Genomic DNA, 24,050 nt, shown 5'->3' with positions numbered 1-24,050 from the left:
CAAATGTAATAGCGTAATGAATAAAATATATTAAAAAAAGATTTTATAGCCAAGAGAGCATATTAATAGTTATATTTTGATTCTTATGGAAAGAATAGTAAAACACACTATAAAATTGTTGGTGAAGGTTTCAAGTCTGAATCTTATACCAAAAAATTAGGGTCCCAACTAAATGTCCAAGATATGATCATAACCCTAACATATTATCTCAACAGTATGGGTCTAAAAAAGGGTCCAGTCAAAACTGTGAGAGAAAATACAATGCTTATATGGTCCATAGAAGTCAACATTGTAGTCTGTGGCCATCATAATTCAGCCCTACCTTGTAAATGAATCTTTTTCCTGTCACATATTCACTAACTGTTCCTGTCAGGTTAATCTCGCTTTCAGGAACACGTACTTCAGTATCTCAAACATCTACCTACATTTATGCTGCTTAAGACTCCCTTCTTCTTACTACAAATACTACCTTATTTCTCTAGGCTTCATCTCAAGTTCCACATTCTCTAGTAATTCTGACCCCTCCTTCATCTTATGTTAAAAAGTACTTGATACAGAGCCATTAGGCTTCATTTTGAATTGCTGATAATTAATCACATTTTATTGTATACCTGTAATGTAAGAGGGGAAAAAAGTAGGAACCAATAATTAAATGGAGGTCAATTAAAAAATGCCCAATATGACAGGCATATCAATCACCGACTACATATAAAATAGCATGTACTAAATTCAGCAAGTGTTCTATAAACAAAGAATCCTAAAGAGGGATCAATTCTGGAAGGTGGAAGACAGTCAGAAATTACAAAGAGGTTTATGGAGAGAGAAGTAAGTTGTGTCTTGAAAGTCTCTCTAGCCCTGACTGGTATAGTTCAGTGGATTGAGCACTGGCCTGTAAACCAAAGGATCACCAGTTCAATTCCCAGTCAGGGCACCTGCCTCAGCTGTGGGCCAGGTCTCCTGTAGAGGGTGCGTGAGATGCAACCACACATTGATGCTTCTCTCCCTCCCTCCCCCACTTTCTAAAAATAAATAAAATCTTTTAAAAAAGTCTCCAAATAGATAATTCCTTAAAAATTAGAATAGATATATTTTTTTAGAAAATTCCTACAACAGTGGGTTGTAGTAGGTATATATGTAACTATTTGATAAATTAGTCTTTCCTCTTTTGTAGTTTAGAACATGATTAGAAAGTAATGGCGAAAAAAAAAAACTATAAACTACCAAATTCCATAGCTTATCAGATTAAAGAAAAAGTCTGAATTAATTAGCTGAAGAGATGATATAATCAGACATCTCAGAATCTTTTCTCATACTAAGATTTATTACCACCTAGTCAATAACTACATATACAAGAGAAACTAAATCCTATTTCATAGAAGTAAACCTCTGTATGTCCCTCTTTCAAAAAAGATTTTATTTTATTTTTTAGAGAAAGGGAGAAAAAGAAACATCAATGTGTGGTTGCCTGTTGCACACCCCCAACCAGCCCACAACCCAAGCACTGGACCCTGACTGGGAATTGAACCGGCACACCTTCTGTTTGCAGGTTGGCACGCAAATCTACTGAGCCATACCAGGCAGGGCCACTTCAGTATGTTCTTAAAGTTACCTTGTGAAAAGTTGGGGGACACAGCTTGGTTGACAGCAAATACATTGTTTGATCTTGGTGGTGTCTGTAGTTGAGGTGGTGAAGGTTGGGCAGTTATAGGTGCAGAATTTCCAGGCAACACTACAACATTAGACCGACTTACAGTTGTCCCTAAGACTGTTGGATCAGTCATGCAGGTAGCTATCAGAATGTTACTTGAATTGCCAAAAGTTGTGCTTGTAGCTGGCATCAACTGTATATACCCTCCATCCTTGGAAACACATGGTGTAACACTGGCTGAAAAACCAATGCTGTCTTCACTCTGAGTGTTGTTTACTGCAGTATCTTCAGGTTTAAGCGCCAAAAGGCTTTGTTCCACTGAGACTGAATCTCCTTCAGTAGATGTGATAACACCTGCAGTTTCTTCTGAAGACAGACATTTAACTAACTCTGCATTTTTGGCAGGTGATTTAGTGGAAGACAAAATTATAGTTGGCAAGTTTTCTCCACTGATACTAGAAACAGCACTGTTAAGTTCAGTATCTGAGGAAACAAAGGAATCATCACTGATGATAATTTTGAGAGAGACAATATTTGCTGCATCTATCTCTGTTGAGTTATTGCTAGCAGGTTTATCACTAGTATTTTGGGATTCAGGGTGAGGCTCTACCACTGAAGAACACACAGATCCTGAAGGAAGAGAATGTCTATCTTCTTCAAGATTACCTTCAGGAGGCATCAATGTAACCTCACCACAGTTATCATTTTCACCTAAAGAGAGAAAAATACTATCTCCGTCTTCTTTTACAGAAGATGATGGCTCGTGTGAATCCAAAGCAACTTTCTCAGAACTGGAGGGATGAATTTCATGTTCTGTTTGATTTAACTCAACACATGATGAATCACTAGATGGCTGTTTAATTGAAGATACTGAATCTCCAAGACAAATTTCTACTTGTTGTTCAGATACATTTAAACCCGAACTTTCAACAGATACAGATAATATTTTACTTTGAAGTGAAGAATTATCTTGGCAATCTGAAAGTTGTTGTGATGTTACTGGTAATACATCATTAATTTCAATTTTACTCTGGTGAATTTCTCTAGAATCTGGTGACTTGGAACCATGGAAACTAGTTTTCAGTTTTCCTGTATTGTTTGAACTTTCAGAAAATTGAATTTTTTTAGATGGCTTTCCAGGTAATGGTATATTTGGGGATACAAGTTGAGAACTTTTCCCAGAGAGAGTTAAGTTTTCATTTTTAGTTTCACCACCAAGGGCAACAAATGAAGTTACTGGTGTATCAGAACAATCTGGCTGTAACTGAGATTCATTTGGCACATTTGGAGACAAAGAATTCTTTTCAACTTCTATAGCCACTTCAGTTTCAGTGGACATATGACTGGTGTATAATTCAGCACAATGCTGATTACATTTGGCATCAGAATTTATTCTTTGGTTAAAGTCATTCAAATTAGGCACAGACTCGAAGGTAGTATCAAGGTTACCCTTCTGCTCAGTAGGTATAACTGTTTTGAAGGTCTTTTTTTGGATGCTAGAGCCTATCTGAGAAAAATGTTCCTGGGGTTCTTGTCTAAGCTCTTCATGGCTGCTGCCATTCTTCAAAGCATTTGATGTGTCTTCACTTTGATAAGATGTACATAGTGGGGGCTGACCAGATTGATCATCTGCAAAATATTAGGAGAGTAGAAAGATATGGTGAGTATGTACAGCTTCTGAAGCAGTCATCTCTACCAAAAAACCTATTTTGCCATGGAAGGAACTAATCACTGACATACCAGTAAGTGAAAGTCTGATAAAAATCGTTATCTACCATTTTCTGAGTATGAAAACACAGGTACTTTTTTTTATTACTGGTGCCTTTTTAAACAAGTGCCAAATTGTTTTCAAGCTTCTTGGAAAACAGATGACACAACGAAGGACAGAGTATATAGGTTTAAGAACATCTAATATTTACCAGTAAAAAAAAAGATGGCTCCAAACATGCAGTTTTCTTCAAAACACTCGACTTTTCTAATTTTACCATTTCTACTGACCTTACTTTATGACATAGTCTTAAAAGTGAAATGGGGTCCAGTACATTTTGCACGATCAACATATGATGCTATTGTGTATTGCTTAATGTTCAACACACATTTACTGAAAATCAACCATGTTTGGTACTGGGAAACAAAGATGAATGACCTTGGAAAAACCAGTCTAATAAAGGAAGTAGATATAGAACAAAAAGTAATAATAAAACATGGTACAAACTGAAAAAGTATACGAATAAAAGGCACCTCTTTCTGCTTGCTGATGTGAGAATGTGTTATAAAGGAGTTAATAAAAGTGTGACAGCTGGAATAAGAAGAAAGGGCATTTCAGAAAACAATACAGCACTGATAAACCGTGCATATAGCATTCACACTTTAGGACAGAAAACAGTAACAATTAATATAAAAAATACAGGGAAAAACCCAGAAAATGTTTATCAACAATCATGTAATTCTGTTATGTGACAGTGGTAAAATAATAGTGGTACAGAGCACATTTGCATCCTTATTGTGGGGAGATTAGTGGAGATTACACCCAGGCCAAATAAATTCAGGAGTAGTCAGTTTCAATGAAGCAGGAAGACCTGAGAAAATAAGATCTGAAATTTCATTTCATGAAGGGTAGACCTTAACTGAAGCACAATCTCTCTCTTTCTCTCTGTCTCACACACACACACACACACACACACAAAAAGATATACCCCACTATAATCCAGCAGAAACAATTACTTTGGCATGGCTTATTTGAGATAGAAATGGATTAGAGGTGGTACTACACAGGTCTAAAGTTTAGCAAGAACTGTTGATGCTAAACAGAATAATGTGAGAGAAACCAGGATAATGGTTATCTCTAAGGAACAGGGATGGAGAAAATATTGATTAGGAAGGGAAAGGAAGAGAGGTTTTGGTGGTGCTGGTAGTGTTCTATTTTTTGACTTAAGAGATGGTTACATGGTATTTGCTGACTACAACTCTATGAGCTACATATATTTTTTACTGTGCACTTCTGTACATGTGTTACATTTTACCAAAGTAAAATTTGAAGAAAATTGGCAAATATTTAAAAGATCTAAAATGGACATATTCACTGTCTTCCCTCATTTAATAAGTAGTTTCTGTGGGGCAATTATGTGCCATACTAGTACTCCATGGGAGGCAGAAACAGAAAGAATTGAGTTAGTGGACACAAAGGAATATTACTCATAAAACCCTTAAGGGATTTATCCGAAAGGAATAAAACCTCATAAAATCCTTAATTCAAGGCTATCACACACAATTTCCTCTAAGTAAGTGAGATATGGACATTGAGCAACCAGCTAAACTTGCTTACTAGGCTGAATGATTATACCACACACTAACCTTACATATGAGGGATGTGAATTTGTGGCTCAAAAAAAAAAGTCAAGTATTATATAGACTTTGGTCAAATTGCTCAACACTATTAATACCAAATTGTGCATGATAAGAATCTACTGTAAAATGAAAGGGTAACCACTAAAAATTCATCTTTTCAAAGTACTACAGGCTGGGGAGTAACTTTCTTTTTATTCATTTTTTCTGATGAAGAGAGAATGCTAGAAATACAAAATGACCTATGTGGTAATTTGAACAATTTCTAAATTAAACAATGTTTTTTGCCTTTGAAATTTTGAGACTGACATTAGGGTTTGGATCGATGATATTAACAAAGTCAAATTCTTACCAGATTCTTCTGTTTTAAAAGAACCTTTAACTGCTAGATTAGTTTCATCTGCTAAGACTACATTGGGATTGGTTTCCATATGCTGACTGGACATGCCTTGTGATAAATTTTTATTATTCTTTGTTTTACCTGTTAAAAAGGGAACAGGGAAACAATTGGTTAAATGACCAAAATAAAAATGAGCATCAATTAATGAAGCTTGACAGTGGTCAAGCAAATGTTAAACTTTGGTTTTAATTATGGTCTTTTGGATGTTTTTAATATATTGCCTTTTATCAATGACCAGAACAAAGATTTTTTCCACCAGACCGGTAGTTCTTAAACTTTAGCCTATTATTAGAATTACCTGGGGGCAAGGGGCAGTCTTGAATTTTAATTTTTAACACGTTCTCAGATAATGCTGGTACTGCTGGTTGAAAGACTACATTGAGAATTACTGCACTAAGACTGAGGTAAATAGTCAATTTTTTTGTATTCCTTTTGTTCTATCCAATTGTGTTTATAGGTATAATGTATGTATAGTAGCAGATTCCAACACATTTGTTTTGACTGGCAAAAATGCCCACGAAAACAAAGCTAAAACTGTTTGATATTTTTACAACTTAGCTAAAGTTTCTTTAAGAAAAAAAGAAACCCACAAAATCCCCTTCATATCCATATAATGTTTAATAAAAATAGGAACTGTTTTAAGATGCTCTGGGGAATGGTGCATCATTTTGCTTAAGTTTCCAAAGAAACGAAGAAAGTTTTTTCTTCTAACTGCCTTGAAAGAAACAATCTTCTTACCATAGTCAAAGAGGTCAAAGAGTGCCTGAAAGGCTGGATCTGATTCTGTCTGTTCCAATATATCTTGTATAGCTTCTTCAGACATATGAATTTCACTCTACCAAAAAAAAAATCCTATTTCAATTAATATGGTTTAATACCAGCAAAATATACTTCAAAAATTAAAATAAACATAGGAACTATATATGCATATAAATACAAAATGAAAACATGCTTAAGGTGTACAGCATAATGACTTGACCTATATATATATTATAAAATGATCCCACAGTAAGTTAATATTCACCATCTCATGTAGATTAAAAAAAGAAAAAGAAACTAATTATTTTTTCCTTGTGAGACCTCTTAGGATCTAATCTCTTAACAACTTTCAAGTATACCATACAGAAGTATTAACTATAGCCATGTTGTACATTAAATCTTCCATACTTATTTATCTTATTACTGGAAGTTTGTATCTTTTGATGTTCATCCAGTTCTCCCACTTCTTACCCCCTTACTTATAGTAACCATGAATCTGATCACCTTTTCTGAGTTTGGTTTTATAATGTTCTTTAATCTGTTTTTTCCCCTACATTAGCTTATTGTACACGGCTTTCTAAGTTCTCCAAATATAAATTTAGCTCACTCCTTTAGCTGTTTGCTTTGGTCTCTTCTTATTAAATGCTATCTTCAAATGTTGGATAATCCTTGCTTGCCTGTTCATATTTAAAGTTACCATGCCGTAAGCTACCTGAAAATTCTCGGCTGAAAGTGGGAGCTTGTCAATTACAATCTAAGCAGTAGAATAATCTTATAGAATTATCTATACTTTTAGTTTTTTTTCTTCTTTCAGTGAATTAGATATCCTGCTGGGAGAATTTATGACAGATAATTTTTCTGGGAAATAGTGTGGTATGGGAAGATATGGAGATTAACTAATTCCTAAAATTTGCACCTTTGCATCCTACTTGTAGCCCTATCTTATCCTTTACTTTCAAAAGTACTGGTATCAAGTCTTTTCAGACTTCTGTGTTCTAAAGTGGCTTTTACCTGAGCTTTGCCTGTCCTGCTAAGTCAGGGACCACTTGTCTATTTCAACTTGCAAATAAAATTTTTTTTTCTGTCATGTCTTCTTTCTTGTCCTTGTAGTTTAAGCTTTTAAAAAATTTCCTATACTGTCCTTTAAGTAGTAGGGTAAAAACTCAACCAATTCCCACTTTGGGCCATTTAACCTTTTTTCTAATTTTCACTTACAGTAAATAAAGCTACAGTGAAAATCTTTACCCAGCACTTGTCCATTTCTTACGTTAAATGCTTCTCATTGGAATTACTAGGTCAAAAGATGCATACATTTAAAAGTTTGAGCTCTGGCTGGTATGGCTCAGTGGACTGAGATCTGGCCTGCAATCCAAAGAGTTGTTGGTTTGATTCCCAGTCAAGGCACATGCCTGAGTTGTGAACTGGGTCCCCAGTAGTGCGTGTGTGAGAAGCAACCACACATTGATGTTTCTCTCCCTCCCCTCCCCTGCTCTAAAAAGAAATAAACAACATCTTTAAAAAAATAATTTTTTTTTCAAAAAGTATTTTATTTATTTTTAGAGAGAGGGGAAGGGAGAGAGAAAGAGCAGGAGAGAAACCTCAATGTGTGACTGCTTTTTTGTACATCTCCAACTGGGGACCCGGCCCACAACCCAGGCATGTGCCCTGACAAAGAATAGAGCTGTCGACCCTTTGGTTTGCAGGCTGGCACTCAATCCACTGAGCCACACCAGCCAGGGATAAATAAAATAAAATTCTGAGAGCTCTGGCCAAGCAGCCTTCCAGAGAAGTTGTATAAGGACACCTTCTCTCTTTTGTGTAACAATGCACATGCCCTTAAAATATGGGTAATATGAATTTTTAATCATTATCAGCATAATAAATAAAAGCAGTCTGTTGTCTTTATATTTATTACTGAGTTGAATATATTTCCATGTTTACTGGACATCTGTATTTTTTATTATTCTTTTTAGAAAGGAAGGGAGAGAAAGAGAGAGAGAGAAAGAGAAAGAGCAGTGTGAGAAAGAAACATCGATGGGCTGTCTCCCATACAGGCAACCTAGGTATTTCCCTTGACTGGGAGTCAAACCCACAACCCTTTGGTATACGGGATGATGCTCCAACCAACTGAGCTACCTGGCCAGGGCTGGACATTTGCACTTTTTATGGAGACCAATATGATTTAAATGAAATGATACTGAATACACTTTAAAATAACTCATTCAAAGCTGCTGTGTGACCATGGGGTAAAGACTGTCCCCTACCCATGAACAGTTAGTAGAAGTGCTGAGGTTTCTCATGCTTACAAGCTCCTGGGGTAAAACACCATTACCACCACATTTCCTTGTAAGTTACTGCAAACAGAGTAGGTTGAGTATTTCTCACTGGAGCCAAAGGGTGTGCAAAGTAGCCAGATAAAAAGAATGTATTTTCCAATTGCATCAATTTTACATGAAGATTTAAGAGATTTTTTAAAATCTTCATCTGAGGACATTTTTTTCATTACTTTTTTAGAGAGGAAGGGAGAGAGATAAAGTGGATAAAGAGAAACATGGATGGGAGAGAGAAGCTTTAGATTGGTTGCCTGTAGTATGGGCCGTACCCAGAGATCAAACCTGCAAACTAGATTATGTGCCTTGACTGGGAATCAAACCAGCAACCCTTTAGTTATGGGACATTCCAACCAACTGAACCACACTGACCACAGTGAAGATACAAGACATAAAAAAAAACAACAACAACAACAACAACAAAACACCCAAGAACATATTACAGAAAAAGCAAAACAATGTTTTAAGCTAAAATATTAGATTTCAAAAAGTTTCAGTATTCTACCTAGGGGTATTCATTTACTCTTTCCTTTTATACTTGGAGATTTAAAATTTCAATTTCAGTTATCGATATATCATTCTGCAATGATGTATTCTTCAATGTTGGTGAAACATACATTCAAATCACATAGGACAAGAAATTCATATGGAAAAACAGGTAAAGTGGAACTCTCATAAGGTGATAAAAATTTGGATTTTTTAAAACAAAAATGACTGTGAAATTTAAAAAGTGTTTTGTTTGAAGTAAAAGAACCAGTTAACTTTGGATTACGAGGCTGTAAAAAGAACATCAGTAATTCCTGTAAAGTATGAATTAGGAGAAAAGTTAGAAGCTTGACCTGATATTTCTATATCTAATAACTTTAAAATTTATAGTAATGTAAATAATGTCAAGTCGACACCAATCAAACTATGAAATGGTGTACCATGCCTCCTTTTATAAAAGTTATTGTTGAAGAAACACATTTTTTTAGTAAATCTCAATTTATTCTAAACTTTAAAAATTAGGATCAAAAGAATCCTGAAATATGTGTTCCACAGGTACTTGCAAGTCAACCTTGTAAATATTTTTTTTAAATAAAGGTACAGTTTACACACAATGAAATGCACAGATGCTAAGTCCACAGTTCAATGAGCTTTGACAACTGTATGGACAGTATAATTATCACCCCAATCAAAATGAAAAGTTTTAACATTTCCATTACTCAATAATTTATACCCCGCCCCCAAACAAAATTCCCCTTCCTAGAGAATTCCTCCCCTTGGCAAATCACTCACCCTCATCTAGGCAACAATTCCACCTTACACTCTACCTTACCCTCACCTAGCCAACAATTTCCTTCAGCATACATTACTGTTGCCTGTTTTAGAACTTTATATTAATGGAGCCACACAAAATGCATTCCATTATGTCTATCTTCTCTCATCAACATAACTTTGAGATTCATCCATGCTTTTATATGTATTACTAGCTCATTCTTTTGTATTGTTCAATAGCATTCTTTTTTATGACCATATCAAAATTTGTTTATTACTTTTTGGTGAAGGACATTTGGTTTGTTTTCAGTGTTTGTTTATTATGAATAAAACTGCTAGGAACATTCTTGTATAAGTCTTTGTGAACATATCTGTTCCTTTCAGGTAAAAACCTAGTATAATTGCCAGGTCATAAGTTAGGTATATAGGTGTATATATGATTTTGTAAGAAACTATGATAGTTTTCCAAATTGGCTATATTATTTTACATCCTTCACCAGCAATTTTTCATAGATCCAGTTGTTTCATATGCTTTCTAATATTGGTCATGTCAGATTTTTCAATCTAGCCACTTTAAGTGTGAAATTACATCTTATTTTATTCTTATTTTCATTTCCCAAGTGACAATGCAGAATATCTTCTTATGGGCTTATTGGTAATTCCCATATCTTCCTTTGTCTGCTCCAGTCTTTCACCCCCCTTTTAAAATGGAATTATCTTTTTATTATTGATTTGTAGAAGCTCTTTATATACAGTGGATATAGGTTCCTTGCCAGATACATGTATTATATTTTCTCCAAGTTGGTAGTTTGCCTTTTTTCTTTATAATAAACAGGCAAGTATTTTAAATTTCAAGGAAGCCTTTTAAAATTATTATTATAGCCCTGGCTGGCATAGCTCAGTGGATTGAGCACGGGCTGCGAACCAAAGCATCGCAGGTTCGATTCCCAGTCAGGGCACATGCCTGGGTTGCAGGCCACGGCCCCCAGCAACCACACATTGATGTTTCTCTCTTTCTTCCTCCCTTCCCTCTCTAAAAATAAATAAAATCTTTAAAAAAAAAGAAGCAGACAATTTAAAAAATATATTTCTAAAAAAAGTTATTTTAAAATTATTATTACAGTTAGTGATTTGTATAGCCTAAGAAATCTTACTTACCCCAAGGTCACAAAGACTTGCAAATATTATAAACAACCAATAGCAGAGGGCTGTATTATCATTTAAATATAACCTCTCACAATACCTAACAGAGTGCCTTGTTTATAGGAACCACCTGCATTTTGATGCGTTTGTGGAGAAAATATAAGCAAGGACTTTAAGACTATAAAATTTAGACCAGGCAACATGTATTTGTTAAGCATTAAGAAAGAAGAGGCTATGAAATGCAGTATTGGTAGATAATGTGTATGGACAAGGTGCTATGACTGTTAATAAAGTTAATAGTTAATAAAGTTATTGGTGAAAATGAAAAAATGTGTCTTTTATTTTATGGAAAGAACTAAACAGGCTTTTTGGCTAACCCAGTATCTTTAACATATCGTTTCATTGCTTTTCAAAATTCTTATACAGTTTATAGCAGTATAGAGGAAATTAATTTATTATACACTGTATGGTACTGCTGCTTATTGCATATAACATATATATATCCACTAACGAATCTTTAAGTATTAAAATACTTAGAAATACATGACTGATTGTTGTCTGGATATAGGGAAGGTATTTTACTGATATCTGGAAGAGTTGGTTAAATTTGTAAGATGGGTTAGGAATGTCTTATAAGTTTTACCATTTAAATAAGGCAATTTTAATATACATAAATCAAATCATCAAGCTATATGCCTTAAACATATACAGTGATGTATGTCAAGCATTTCCCAATAAAACTAGAAAAAAGTACTCATGTGACTCTTAACAATAGGACATGTTCTGAGAAATGCATCATCATTAGTCACTTTTGTTGCCTGTACGAACCTAATAGTATATTTTAAACAAATTGAGATGATAGAGCCTACTACACACATAGGCTGTATGTTATAGCTTAGTGCTTCTAGGCTAGAAACCTGTATAGCCTGTTATTATACTGAAAACTATAGGGAATTTTAACACAAGGATAAGTATTTTCATATTTAAACATAGAAAACGTACTGTATGAATACATTAAAAGGTAAAAAATGGTGTATCTATATATAGCACTCAATCTGAATGAAGCTTGCAAGACTGAAGTTGCTCTGGATGAATCAGTTAGTGACTGGTGAGTGAATATAAAGGCCTAGGACATTATTGTGCACTACTGTAGACTTTATACACACAGCCCCACAGGCTCTTCCTGTGCTTCAGGGTCAGCAACAGAACATCAAAGCTGTCAATGTTGCTTGGTTCCATGAACATGGATGTGGGCTAGGCTGACAGGGAATATGGAGGAGAAACTGGCTAGGTAAGGCAAAAATCAACATAAAAGTGACTACCAGGAGGAAATGAAAGGTGACCTGAGAATTAGAAAGAATAAGAAATCAAGATAGAGAGATAAAGGACCATGGGGGGATAGGCGGGATGATGTGATATTGGCTACTGCATGTTGGACCAGTAGTTAGATTAAGAAACACTGTGGTATTCATAAAAAATGAGGGTATTTAACAGGGAGATTGTGTAGTACTGAGGACTCAATATTGTGACTTTGCAAATTTGTTTTTGGTTCTACTGACCCTATCTGACACAGAAGGTTCTCTCTGGCATTGAATTGATGGAAGAAATAAAACTTATCTACTCTTCATAGCATTAAAATCTGAAAATATTCCCAAAGTAGAAGAACAGGCTGGCTCTACACCATCACAGAAAGCTTTTATGAAAGTGGCAGTGACACTCAATACCTGTTAAGGTAGCTCCCCTGGACCTGTGTACTTGTATAGGATCTTAGGTCCTCAATGAAGATCTTGTAACAAATGTACTCTGAACACCATCAGGCTAGATCTGGAAGGGCTGTAGAGGCCCTCTGAATATATTTGAGGATAGGCTCTCTATGCTGAATCAGGTCAGTGACTGACTGGGATGTAACCTCAAAATTGAGGTGATTTGGATGCAAGGGAATCTATTGCCAAGCTCCACAGAAATTGCTTCTGTCAGAAAAAAAATTCCTTCTGAACCACACTTCCTTCCATTTCTTACAGAACACTCAGCTCCATTAGTAATCTTATTATGGAACCACTTTCTATATGGGATCCTGATCTATCACTGACCAAAAAAACATCATTATGTAGCACATGACTATAATGCAATTTTGACTGATTATCTGAAAATTCACAAACAGATTTTCAGGAACAGATTATATTCACATTATAAAGGAAGTCTGTATCTTAAACAATTATTTTAAATAATTTTATATATCTAATCAGTTGGCAATGGTTTTGGAATGAAACTGAAATACCATCATTTTTAACTATGTACTACATAGTTATGTATACATAACTGTGCATGTGTAGTACACAGCCACCCTCACCCGTACCTGAAGTCCCAGAAGTTCATCAATTGAAGTCTCTGGTTCAGTAGGGTTGCTATCTGTTTGCTTAGGTGCTTGAGCAATATTGTTGTCACTATAATATAGAAAGAAAAAATTATTATTTATTTTTTAGAGACGGGGAAGAGAAACACTGATGTGTAAAAGAAACATCAATCGATTGCCTCTTGCACATGCCCCATGTGGGGACCAGGCCCACAACCTAGGCAAGTGCCTTGACTAGAAATCGAATCAGCGACCCTTTGCTTTGTGGGACGCTGCTCAACTAACTGAGCCATGCTGGTCAGGGCAGAAAGGAAAAATTTTAGCGTACTTCTCAATTTGGCAAAAATAATCAGGCATTTTAAATACACATAGCTTACCTAGTCAAAAATTTATTAATGTTCTCTGCAAGCTTTTCTTGAAGAGATTTGTTGCTTAATATTTTTTCTCGTGCATTTTCAATAACCATTTGCTGGAAAATAAAGTCAGTATCAGCAAAAAACCAGATAGACTATTATGTTATTTATTAAAAAAAACAATGGAAGCTGGGTAGCTTTAACAAATCTAGGTGGAAATTCAGAAGTTATGGTAGTTCCCTCCACATTAACATCTGAATACTACATTTTACAACTTGTGAGTGTTCACAGGTCCATCACCAACAGTTACTTCAGTGATTACATAACATAGTTAAAAAGTTATTTACGTTTTCTTTTTTTTAAATTTTATTTTAATCATTGTTCAAGTACAATTTTCTCCCTTTTACTCCCATTCCAGCCCACCCATAGTATTTACCTTTTCATAGAAGGTTTTTAATAATCTGACTCCAGTAAAATGCCCAACTGCATTACATAATTCAAAAATATTGTACTGCTGTCTCCTAAACATATAGCTTTTTCTTACTTGGTGCATTCACACTTGCTATCTATTCTGAATGAACTGTCTCATAGTGTTAAACTTTGCCAGCCTCCATCACAAAGCAATTCCAATGCAGTCTTTGTAAATATCAATTTCTTATAACTCAGGAATATCTTAGGTTGCAAAGTTAAGGAAGGTCACTTACCTTTTCTACTGCAAATGCATTTGGATCCTGGAAATTCCGTATTGTTGACTGAGGCCCAGACAAAGTGGTATTTTTCCTTTGAGATTCACTGAAACACATTTTAAAAGATTGTCTTTTAAGTAGTATCGTTAACAGATTCAATAATTATACACACTGACAAAATATGTATATTATGAATACAGGTATAAATCTTAAGATCATGGTAGAACAGACATTTTCTCAATTTTTGGTAAGAACAAAGGGCAATAGAGTAGAAAAGTATTCCTATACTTAAAAAAGAAAAAAGTAATGTAAAGTCTATCTTTACCATTTATTAGCTCTGTGGTCTGTAGCAAGGTAAGCAATGACCCTCTGACTCACTTTATAATGGGATGAGACCAATTGCATTATAGGGTTTATGGAAGAATTAAATGAAATAAAATATATGAACGATATTATAAATAGGTCAAGGTTCCTATAAATGTTACATATTATTAGACCTGACTTACTATTTTATATGGTTAGGTGAGAAAGCTTGCCATAAAGAAGTCTGAGGTTAACCTTGATTAAGAGAAAACCAACAGTAAAAATTCCAACAAAAATACCCATGACATGGCAATTGAGAAACTGGGAATAAACCAACTTTATATTAATACCCCTCTTTCCGAATATCCTTCAAACAGAGACATGGATTAAGTGGGACAGAAAGTACTTGTCTCAGACCAAACCTGAAAAGATTGCTATCCATTAATTTAGGACTTTAAATATATGTATACCCTAAAACATGCCAATATTAATTATATTCACTCAAAAACATTTATTTCATAAAACCTGACATAGTATCAATTTTGATGTATTTTTCTGTATCACTACAGAAAAAACATTTTCAATAAAAGTGATATGCCACTGATTATAAGATGCCACCTGATTTCAAGGAGGTTATAACGTGGTAAAAATGTTTTGGGATGGATATACAGTGAATAGTTCCAAGAACTTAATGCACCATATTATTTTATTTATGATGTAAATATCCTGGTGTAAATCCTTTTTCTTTTTAAAGGTTATTGGAAACCTGTTTATTTATAAAGAATCTACTGAAAACAATAGCGACTTTGGCAGATATGGCTTGTGTATTTGCACAACCAAATCAAAATTACATCGAAATCATACAGAAACTGGGAGGCTTCAGCCCAAGATGGAAGTAGAGGTAGATACACTTCACTTCCTCACACAACCGAAAGAAGGATAACAAACAAATTCAAAACAGAAAACAACCAGAACAGGCAGAAAATTCAACAGTCTGAAAATCTAAGGGAGAAGACGTGGGGGCGGAGAAGGAGAGGATACAAGGCAAAGCAAGGCAGTGGTGGGTGTACTGGGCAGGTGAGGCAGTGGCTGGCAGATAGATAGGGCAGTCCCACATTTGCATGCAAATAAACTGGAAGGAACTGGGGATCCAGGGAGACCATGCAACCCAGGGTTCCAGCGTGGGAAAATAAAGACTCAAAACCTCTGGCTATAGAAAACCTATGAGGGTTGCAGTAGTGGGAGAAACTGCCAGTCTCAAAGGAGAGTCCACTGAAGGGGCCCACGAGGTCCTAGAACATACACAAGCCCACCCACCTGGGAATTACCACCAGGGTAGCACCTTAAAGGGCCCAATTTACAGTGGGAAGCAGGGGAAGTGACTGAGAGCAGGATGGGAGCTGAACAAGCAACACTGTTCCTTCTCTGAACCCTCCTACACATATAGCAATGTGGGTTGGCCCATCTGGGCAAATACCTAAGGCTCTTCCATTTACAATGTAACAGGTGTGCCAAGACAAAGAATATGGACCAAATAAAATAGATAAAAACTCCAGAAAAAGAACTATAAGCTACAAGGAGAGAGCAAACGTATCAAATGCAGAGTTCAAAACACTGATAATCAGGATGCTCCCAGAAGTGGTTGAGTATGGTTGTAAAATAGAGGAAAAAGAGAAGGCTATGTAAAATGAAAAACATACAGGGAACCAACAGTGAAGGGAAGGAATCTGGGACTCAAATCATCAATTTGGAGAAGGAAGAAATAAACAGTCGACCAGAAAAGAATGAAGAAATAAGAATTCAAAAACATGAGGAGAGGTTTAGGAACCTCTGGGACAACTTTAAACATTCCAACTTCCAAATCATAGAGGTGCCAGAAGGAGAAGAGGAAGACCAAGAAATTGAAACCTTATTTGAACAAATATGTAGGAGAACTTCCCCAATCTGGTCAAGGAAATACACTTTCAGGAAGCCAGGAAGATCAGAAAGTCCCAAACAAGTTGGACCCATAAGGAACACACCAAGACACATCATAATTAAATTACCCAAGATTAAAGATAAGGAGACAACCTTAAAAGCAGGAAAGAAAAGGAAATAGTGACCTACAAAGGAATATCCATAACACTAGCAGCTGATTTCTCAAAAGAAACTTTACAGGTAAGAAGGGGCTGGAAAGAAGTATTCAAAGTCATGAAAAGCAAAGACCTACTTCCAAGATTACTTTATCCAGCAAAGCTATCATTCAGAATGGAAGGGCAGATGAAGGGGTTCTGAGATAAGGTGAAGTTAAAGTTCATCATCACTAATCTCTCATTATATGAAATGTTAAAGGGACTTATCTAAGAAAAAGATCAAAAGCATGAATAGAAAAATGAAAACAAACTCACAACTATCAACAACTGAACCTAAAAACCAAAACCAAAAACAAACTAAGCAAACTACCAGAAAAGGAACAGAATCACAGAAATGAAGATCACATGCAGGATTATCAGTGGGGAGGGGAAGGGGAGAGAATTAGGGAAAAGGTATAGGGAATAAGCAAAATTGGTAGGTACAAAATAGACAGGGGGAAGTTAAGAATAGTTTGGAAAATGGAGAACCTAAGAACATATATGTATGACCTATGGACATGAATGAAGGGTGGAGGAATGCTGGAGGGAGTTAGGGTGCTGGGTGGAGGGGGATAAAGGAAAAAAATGGGACAACTGTAATAGCATAATCAATAAAATATACTTAAAAAATTAAAACTAAAATTTATAACAACTGTCACCCAGCAACATCAGATATTGAGTTGAATGGAAGTCTAACAACTATGAAGTTGAGTCCAATGGAAGTCAGACAACTACGGAATTGAAGAAACCACATCCATCCGTACTGGTAGAAGGGGGCTGGACATGGAATGGGCTGGCCCCAACATCAATGTGGACAAAAATTTGGGAGGGATATCTTGAGAGCAAGAAGTCCCAGACCCAAACCAGGCCCCCCAGCTAAGGATTCCAGTGTTGGGAAGGTAAATCCCCACAACTTCTGGCTGGGAAAACCAGCAGGGATTCAGTTGGTGGAGGAGGCTGCTAGAGCCCTAAGCACTTCCTCTTGGGGAACCCAAACATGGACTCACCTACTCAGGCTTGCTTCCTCTGAGTTCTAGCACCAGGGCGACAGTTTGAAGGACATCCATGGTATACAGCGAGAGACTGAAATGTCTGGCATTGGGGTGAGCAGAAACCACTGTCCTTTGCTGAGCCCTCCCCGCATTGAGCTAACAGGCTGGTGCCATATCTGAGACTCCACCAACCTGGCTAACACTGTGTGACCCACCTTGGAGACCCACAGAGGCTCTGCCCACCCAATTTAGGGACTTTACCCAAGCTGCTTTTCCATAAGAATGGCAATCTTGGCTCCTAAATCCTATCAAACAAGCAACAGCTGGCTTCAGTGAGTCCTAGCAGCAGCCAGATTAGAGTCACAGCTTGGCTTCACCTGGGAATCTCTAAGCCCAGCACAAGTAGCAGCCATCTCAGATGCTTTATAGCTCAGACAGTGTGCCCCAGGCAAAACACCAGTGGGGGCTGACCTTGGCTTGCACCACCCGAGAAACCCCAGGATCAATGAACCCAGTGGACAGCTAAAGACCACAGAGAAGCACCACCCTCCTGCTCCTGTATGACTGATCCTCCACGGATGGCTGAAGTTGGTAGTCAGTGGTCACAGCCAGTTCCTGCAGATGACTGGCCTGGGTAAATAACTCCCATTGATCCGCCAGCAGCAATCAAGGCTCAACTATAAGAGGAGGGTGTTACTCAGACCACACAATAGGTGCACCTCAAGCACCCAGCTTGGGGGATAAGGGAGGCTGTGCCACTGGACCCTGCAGGATACCTACTACATTAGGCCACACTACTAAGACATGGTGTCAAAGTAGCTCAATCTAATACATAGAAACAAAAACAGGGAGGCTGCCAAAATGAGGAGACAAAGAAACACGGCCCAAATTAAAGAATAAAAATTCCAGAAAAAAAGAGCTTAAGGAAATTGAGATAAGCAATCTATCACATGCAGAGTTCAAAACCTGTTTATAAGGATGCTCAAGGAATTTTGTGAGGTTCTTAGCACCATAAAAACGACCCAGTCAGAAATGAAGGATACACTAATTGAAATAAAAGACAAGAGGTCCAACATTCTCGTCCCAGGGATGTCAGAAGAAGAGAAAGAGCAAGAAATTGGAAATCTATTGGATCTATTGGAAAAGCAAAAATAGTGAAAGAAAACTTCCCTAATTTGGTGAAGGAAATAGACACGTAAGTCCTGGAAGTGCAGAGTGTCCCAATTATGGGATGGATGCAAAGAGGCCCACTCCAAGATACATCATTATTAAAAGGCTAAAGATTAAAGATAAAGAGAGACTTTTAAAAGCAAGAGAAAAGAAGTTAGTTACCAGCAGGAGGTATGGGGGTATGGGGGTGTGGGGGAATGGGTGAAGCAGTGAAGGGATTAAGAAATACAAATAGGTAGTTACAGAATAGCTATGGGGATGTCACGTCCAGTATAGAAAATGGAGTAGCCAAAGAACTTATATGCATGACCCATGGGCATGAACAATGGTTAGGGGATTGCCTGAGGGAGAAGGGGGCACTGGGTGGAGGCGGTGAAAGGGGGGGAAAGTCAGGAAAACTGTAATAGCATAATCAATATAATATAATTCAAAAATTTTCAAAAATAAAAATAAAAAGCATTTACCTTTTGCGTCTACCAGGAGACATTAAATTGGCATGAGTTTTCTTCTCCTGAGGACCAGGAATGATATTTAAAGCCTCACCCGCTGTATTTCAAGAAAACAAAATAGTTAAGTCAAGGAAATGGAATAATTTTCTCAACATGAATTAATGGGAAAGATATCATTACAAAATTTTATATGTAATTCAGTTAGCATAGCATACATTGAGAGTCTACTATATGCAAGATACTATAGAAGATATTAAGATCAATAAAATACAGAACTTGTGACTTAAGGTTTTACAACCAAAGAAAAAGTGCAGTATAATCTCAAGAAGAGATAACATTGCAGAATAGAAAAATTGTAAAAAATGTAAACTAAGTATATACTATAGTGTATATATACTAAGTATTTTTGCCAAGAGGTATAAAAGAGATTGAAGAAAAGATGGAAATGAGGGGAATGTAATGGATGGCAATAAATTGTAGCTGCACAGAAGAGAAAAAGACTGGTCTAGAAACAGAGACCTGACACCACAATTCTAATCCCAATTGTTATTAACTAGCTTTTGGCCCCTTAATATTAAGTGTTTTCAAAAGTTTCAAGTATACAACATGCAAGATGTACCCAGATGACTTCCGAGTTTATCCCTAGGTCTAGTCTAAGATTGAGCTAGGAGTATAAAGGATTTTGAACATGTAGAAAGGGAGGTGGACTGGAAAATACTCCTCATTCCAGGATGGCAGGCCAGCATAAACAAAAATAAGGAGATGGTGAAATATAATGTGTATTCCTTTTAAAATCAAATAGAACAAGACCTTTTCTATTAATGAGATAACTGAAATATAATAGAAGGTTCAAGGCTGGACTTCAGTTAGAACAGAAATAAAGATCCGAGATTAAAATATCTCATAGATTTAATAATACAGCTTTTCCATTCTTTTTTTAAGGAAGATTTTATTCACTTATCTCTAGAGGGGAAAGAAGGGAGAGAGGGAGAAACATCGATCAGCAGCCTTTAGTACACGCCCCAACCTGGCAATGAGCGCTCAACCTATGCCATGTGCCCTGACTGGAATTGAACCGGTGACCTTTCACTCCATGGTATGACACCCAACCAACTGAACCACACCAGCCAGGGTAATAGTATTTCTTTTTCATGGCAAATTTACTGAAAGTCTTTCTAGACCTTTTTTTGCTGTAATTTCACACTATGAGTATAAAGACAATAGTATTAAAATGTCATCTCATTTATACAATTTGATTAAAAACAAAATTTATGAGTAAAATTTAAACTTACTGGTCACAGTGTCCTGTGATTGTGTATGGTTAACCACTACAAAATTGGACCTCAAAGGAACTGAAGTTTGGCCAGTTGGTCGAATAACTTGTGTAGCTGTCAAAGGAGCAGTAGTAAATTGTCCAGAAAGATACGGTAAAGTAAGCAGCTCTGAACTGACAGGAGCTACTTGAGATGCAAGCCTTCTCTGTCTTTTGATTTCTGCAATTCCACTTCTTGTTCGAGCTGAAACACAGGAGAATTAAAAAAAAGTAATTCAATGTCAGAGAAGTTTGGGAATTTTAAAAAGTCTAAATAATACATACCTTACTACTTAACATATTAAATCTATAGACTGAAACATAGACCTTTCAAATATCAATTAAGTTTCTGAGATGTGATCAGAAACAAACTAAAATGAATAAACTATAAATCTAAGAGTATATTTCTTTTGTAATAATTCATACTGATGACAAGTCCAAAAACTGGAAAACAAATTTATGGAATCAGAACAAAAAGATGTAAATACATGAAAGCTAATAAGGAAAACAGGAGTATTTAAAATGCATTATTTTTACAATAAATAAAAATATTTCCTGTTATGACAAAAACTACACTTAAAAAAGCAGTAGTTTAAACAAAATATATACTTAGTGCACATGTAGTTTTAATCAAAATGTTCTTCTGACAGAGTTAGCAGTAATTCCAAACATTATTTAATTTAAAGTTTAATACCAACCTCTCTGATTGGCAGCAAACCCTGGGGAACTTTGCATGCTCCTAACAAATAAAACAAAGTAGTTAGACATTAAAAAACTTCAGTTGTTAAGACACACTCTGATTAAGCTGCAGCCAAACATGAACTGTGAGCTAAAAGGCAATAGGCCCTGGGCCCTGGCCAGTGTGGCTCAGCTAGGTGGAGTGTTGTTTCCTATTGGAATGGAACCTATTGGTTGCAGGTTTGATCCCTGGTTTGGCGCCTACAGGAGGCAACCAGCTGATGCCTCTCTCTCTTCCTTTCTCTCTCTAAAAGCAATGAAAAAATGTCCTATGGCAAGGATTAAAAAGAAGAAAAGAAGCAACAGGCCCTGGCTGGGTGGCTCTGTTGGTTGGAGTATCATCCCATACACAGAAAGAACACAGGTTTGATTCCCAGTCAGGGTACATACAGGAGGTACCCAATCTATGTTTCTGTCTCATGTCAGTGTTTCTCTCTCTCCACCCTTCCTCCCCCCCCTCAAAAACAAACCAACCAAAACCAAAACCCAATAAATATATTCTCTGCTGAGGATTAAAAAAAGAAAAAAAAAGGCAATAGATTTTTTTCAAACCAAAATACCAAGTACATTTCTTGGGGGGTGAGGGGGAAGAAAGAACTAAATCTTATTTGCTTTAGTAGAACAGTAGTGGCATGTAAATAGTCATGTAAATAATTTTCATAATCAAGTTTCTATCTAATGCAAAATGCATTAGACAGCCCTGACATCCTCTTAAGAATAAATCTAACTTGACATTAGGAGACCTACATATTTAAGATTTTATAATTACCAATTACCTCCTATAACTACAGAGATGCCTTCCTAGAGAATTTCTGATTTCACATATCACTCCATATATAAATACTTCAGAATCCCAAAGTTCATTTGAAAGGAAGGATATCCTGGTTTTATCAAATTTATGACTAAAATTATTTCACCCAACCTCCAAAGGAGCAAAGCAAAAATGTAAGAAAATTCGCAATACAAGCTGATTCTCCTTTTATGGTTTGGAGTTACCCCTGTACTTGGTAAATCATCACAGACACTGTACCCTTGTCCTAGAAATCTATCAAGCCACTGCCAACAAGAGCCACAAAACTTACTGAATCATATAAGCATTTTTAATAACAGAGAAACCAATCTTTAGGAATACTGGGCTATGAGCCTTCTTTCATATGTAACACTCTGTCAATATAATAATATCTCAGTAACTTATAAGTATTTAAGGGTATTAATTAAATTGTGAATGTCTTGGAAGATTACTGGCAAGGGGAGAAAGGACAAGAGCCAGAAAACAGAAATAAAGGTAAGACTACCAAATAATGTATTACAGTTAGATACAAAGCACTTGGAACTATTTTAAAGTTTAAACTGAGGATGGAAAATGAAACCACTACTGAATTTAGGTGGGGTATTCGCTTGTAGCTATAGGAGAAGGGTAAAAAACTAAGGTTTTCATATCACACTCAAATAAGAGATTTTATAACATCAATATCAATAAAAGATTCCAGAAGTATTATTACTCAAACTTGATGCTTTACAAGGGAAGAACCAATGAGGCATGGATTCCACACATTAATTCTTTGCAAATGTAAAGAAAATACAACTGTATCAGGGAATTCAAAATACATCAGAGTAATTTCAAAAATAGATCTATGTCATATAAATTCTCGGTATGGTTCACAAGATTTAAAATTCAAAGTTATTCTTGTATGTCTGCATCCCAAAATCATTATGTATACATTCTGATAAGTTTATTATATAAGCTTTTTATTACCTGATTTGAGAAAGCGTATGGTCTAACTTCTTCCACAGAGATGACATAATTGCTGGGACGTGATTTGATGTTTCTAAATAATAAGAGGAGAAGTTTCTTTAAAAACCCAGTTGGAAAAAATGTATCATTCGATTTGAATACATACAAACAATGAATGAGGAACTTTTCTCTCAGCTGTTGACCTGATGCTGGAACTGAAGCTATAACAAGATTGCTTTCTATTCCTGAACCCATTGAATACCAGATATAATATGAGTGAAAATGGGTATTTGGGAAATATGAGGATTTTTTAGATTTTGTATCTTCTTTGAATTAAAGACAAACTATTTTAAATCTCTGTTCTATTTGACAGCCTTTGACATGTGAAAGTCAAAGTAATTTGATTTATAAGTAATCACAAAGGGTATGCGAACTGGGAGTATGGAAATTAGTTTTTTACATGCAATATTTTCATGTCCAAATTATTCTGATTGCTCAGCAACTCTTTAAAAAAAGTCTAGCCCTGGCTGGCGTAGCTCAGTAGATTGAGCGCGGGCTGGGAACCAAAGTGTCCCAGGTTCGATTCCCAGCCAGGGTACGTTCCTGGGTTGCAGGCCATAACCCCCAGCAACCACACATTGATGATTCTCACCCCCCCCCTCTCTCTCCCTCCCTCCCTCTCTCTCTCTCTCTCTCTCCGCCCCCTCCCTTCCCTCTCTAGAAATAAATAAATAAAATCTTTAAAAAAAAAGTTAAAAAAAAAAAAAAGTCTGACCAGTTACTGTGCTTAGAATTACAGGGAAAATTCCTGAGGACTAATTAGTCTTGTTTTTTTTAAGATGTGCTCTAAAGCCACATTGATGGATAAGATGTTTAAAATCTCCACCACATATTTATAAAAATTCAAACCAGAGAAATTTAACATCATAAAAGTGAGATATAAACCACTGTATTGCAATAGCATAT

General features: G+C 36.1%; 1 protein-coding gene across 2 annotated transcripts in view; it reads right to left on the bottom strand.

Annotated features, from left to right (window-relative positions):
• The window catches only part of LOC114498618 (protein NPAT), a 72,176-nt gene that overhangs the window by 13,592 nt on the left and 34,534 nt on the right, over positions 1–24,050 (bottom strand). Inside the window, exons 4-13 of one of the 2 annotated variants that reach the window (XM_028514637.2) lie at positions 23,106–23,178; positions 21,310–21,350; positions 20,592–20,816; positions 19,315–19,396; positions 14,293–14,380; positions 13,613–13,704; positions 13,239–13,326; positions 6,132–6,228; positions 5,346–5,474; positions 1,610–3,277 (exon numbers count right to left, since the gene is read on the bottom strand). In XM_028514637.2, the coding sequence (XP_028370438.1) occupies positions 1,610–3,277; positions 5,346–5,474; positions 6,132–6,228; positions 13,239–13,326; positions 13,613–13,704; positions 14,293–14,380; positions 19,315–19,396; positions 20,592–20,816; positions 21,310–21,350; positions 23,106–23,178 (2,583 nt within the window). The remainder of the gene's footprint in view (positions 1–1,609; positions 3,278–5,345; positions 5,475–6,131; positions 6,229–13,238; positions 13,327–13,612; positions 13,705–14,292; positions 14,381–19,314; positions 19,397–20,591; positions 20,817–21,309; positions 21,351–23,105; positions 23,179–24,050) is intronic. The other variant, XM_036028608.1, reaches the window with a different exon arrangement.

The sequence above is a fragment of the Phyllostomus discolor genome, chromosome 6, assembly GCF_004126475.2.
Source record: "Phyllostomus discolor isolate MPI-MPIP mPhyDis1 chromosome 6, mPhyDis1.pri.v3, whole genome shotgun sequence".
Classification (NCBI taxonomy): domain Eukaryota; kingdom Metazoa; phylum Chordata; class Mammalia; order Chiroptera; family Phyllostomidae; genus Phyllostomus; species Phyllostomus discolor.
The sequence above is the reverse complement of the archived record's forward strand: the minus strand, read 5'-3'. Positions and strand labels throughout refer to the sequence as shown.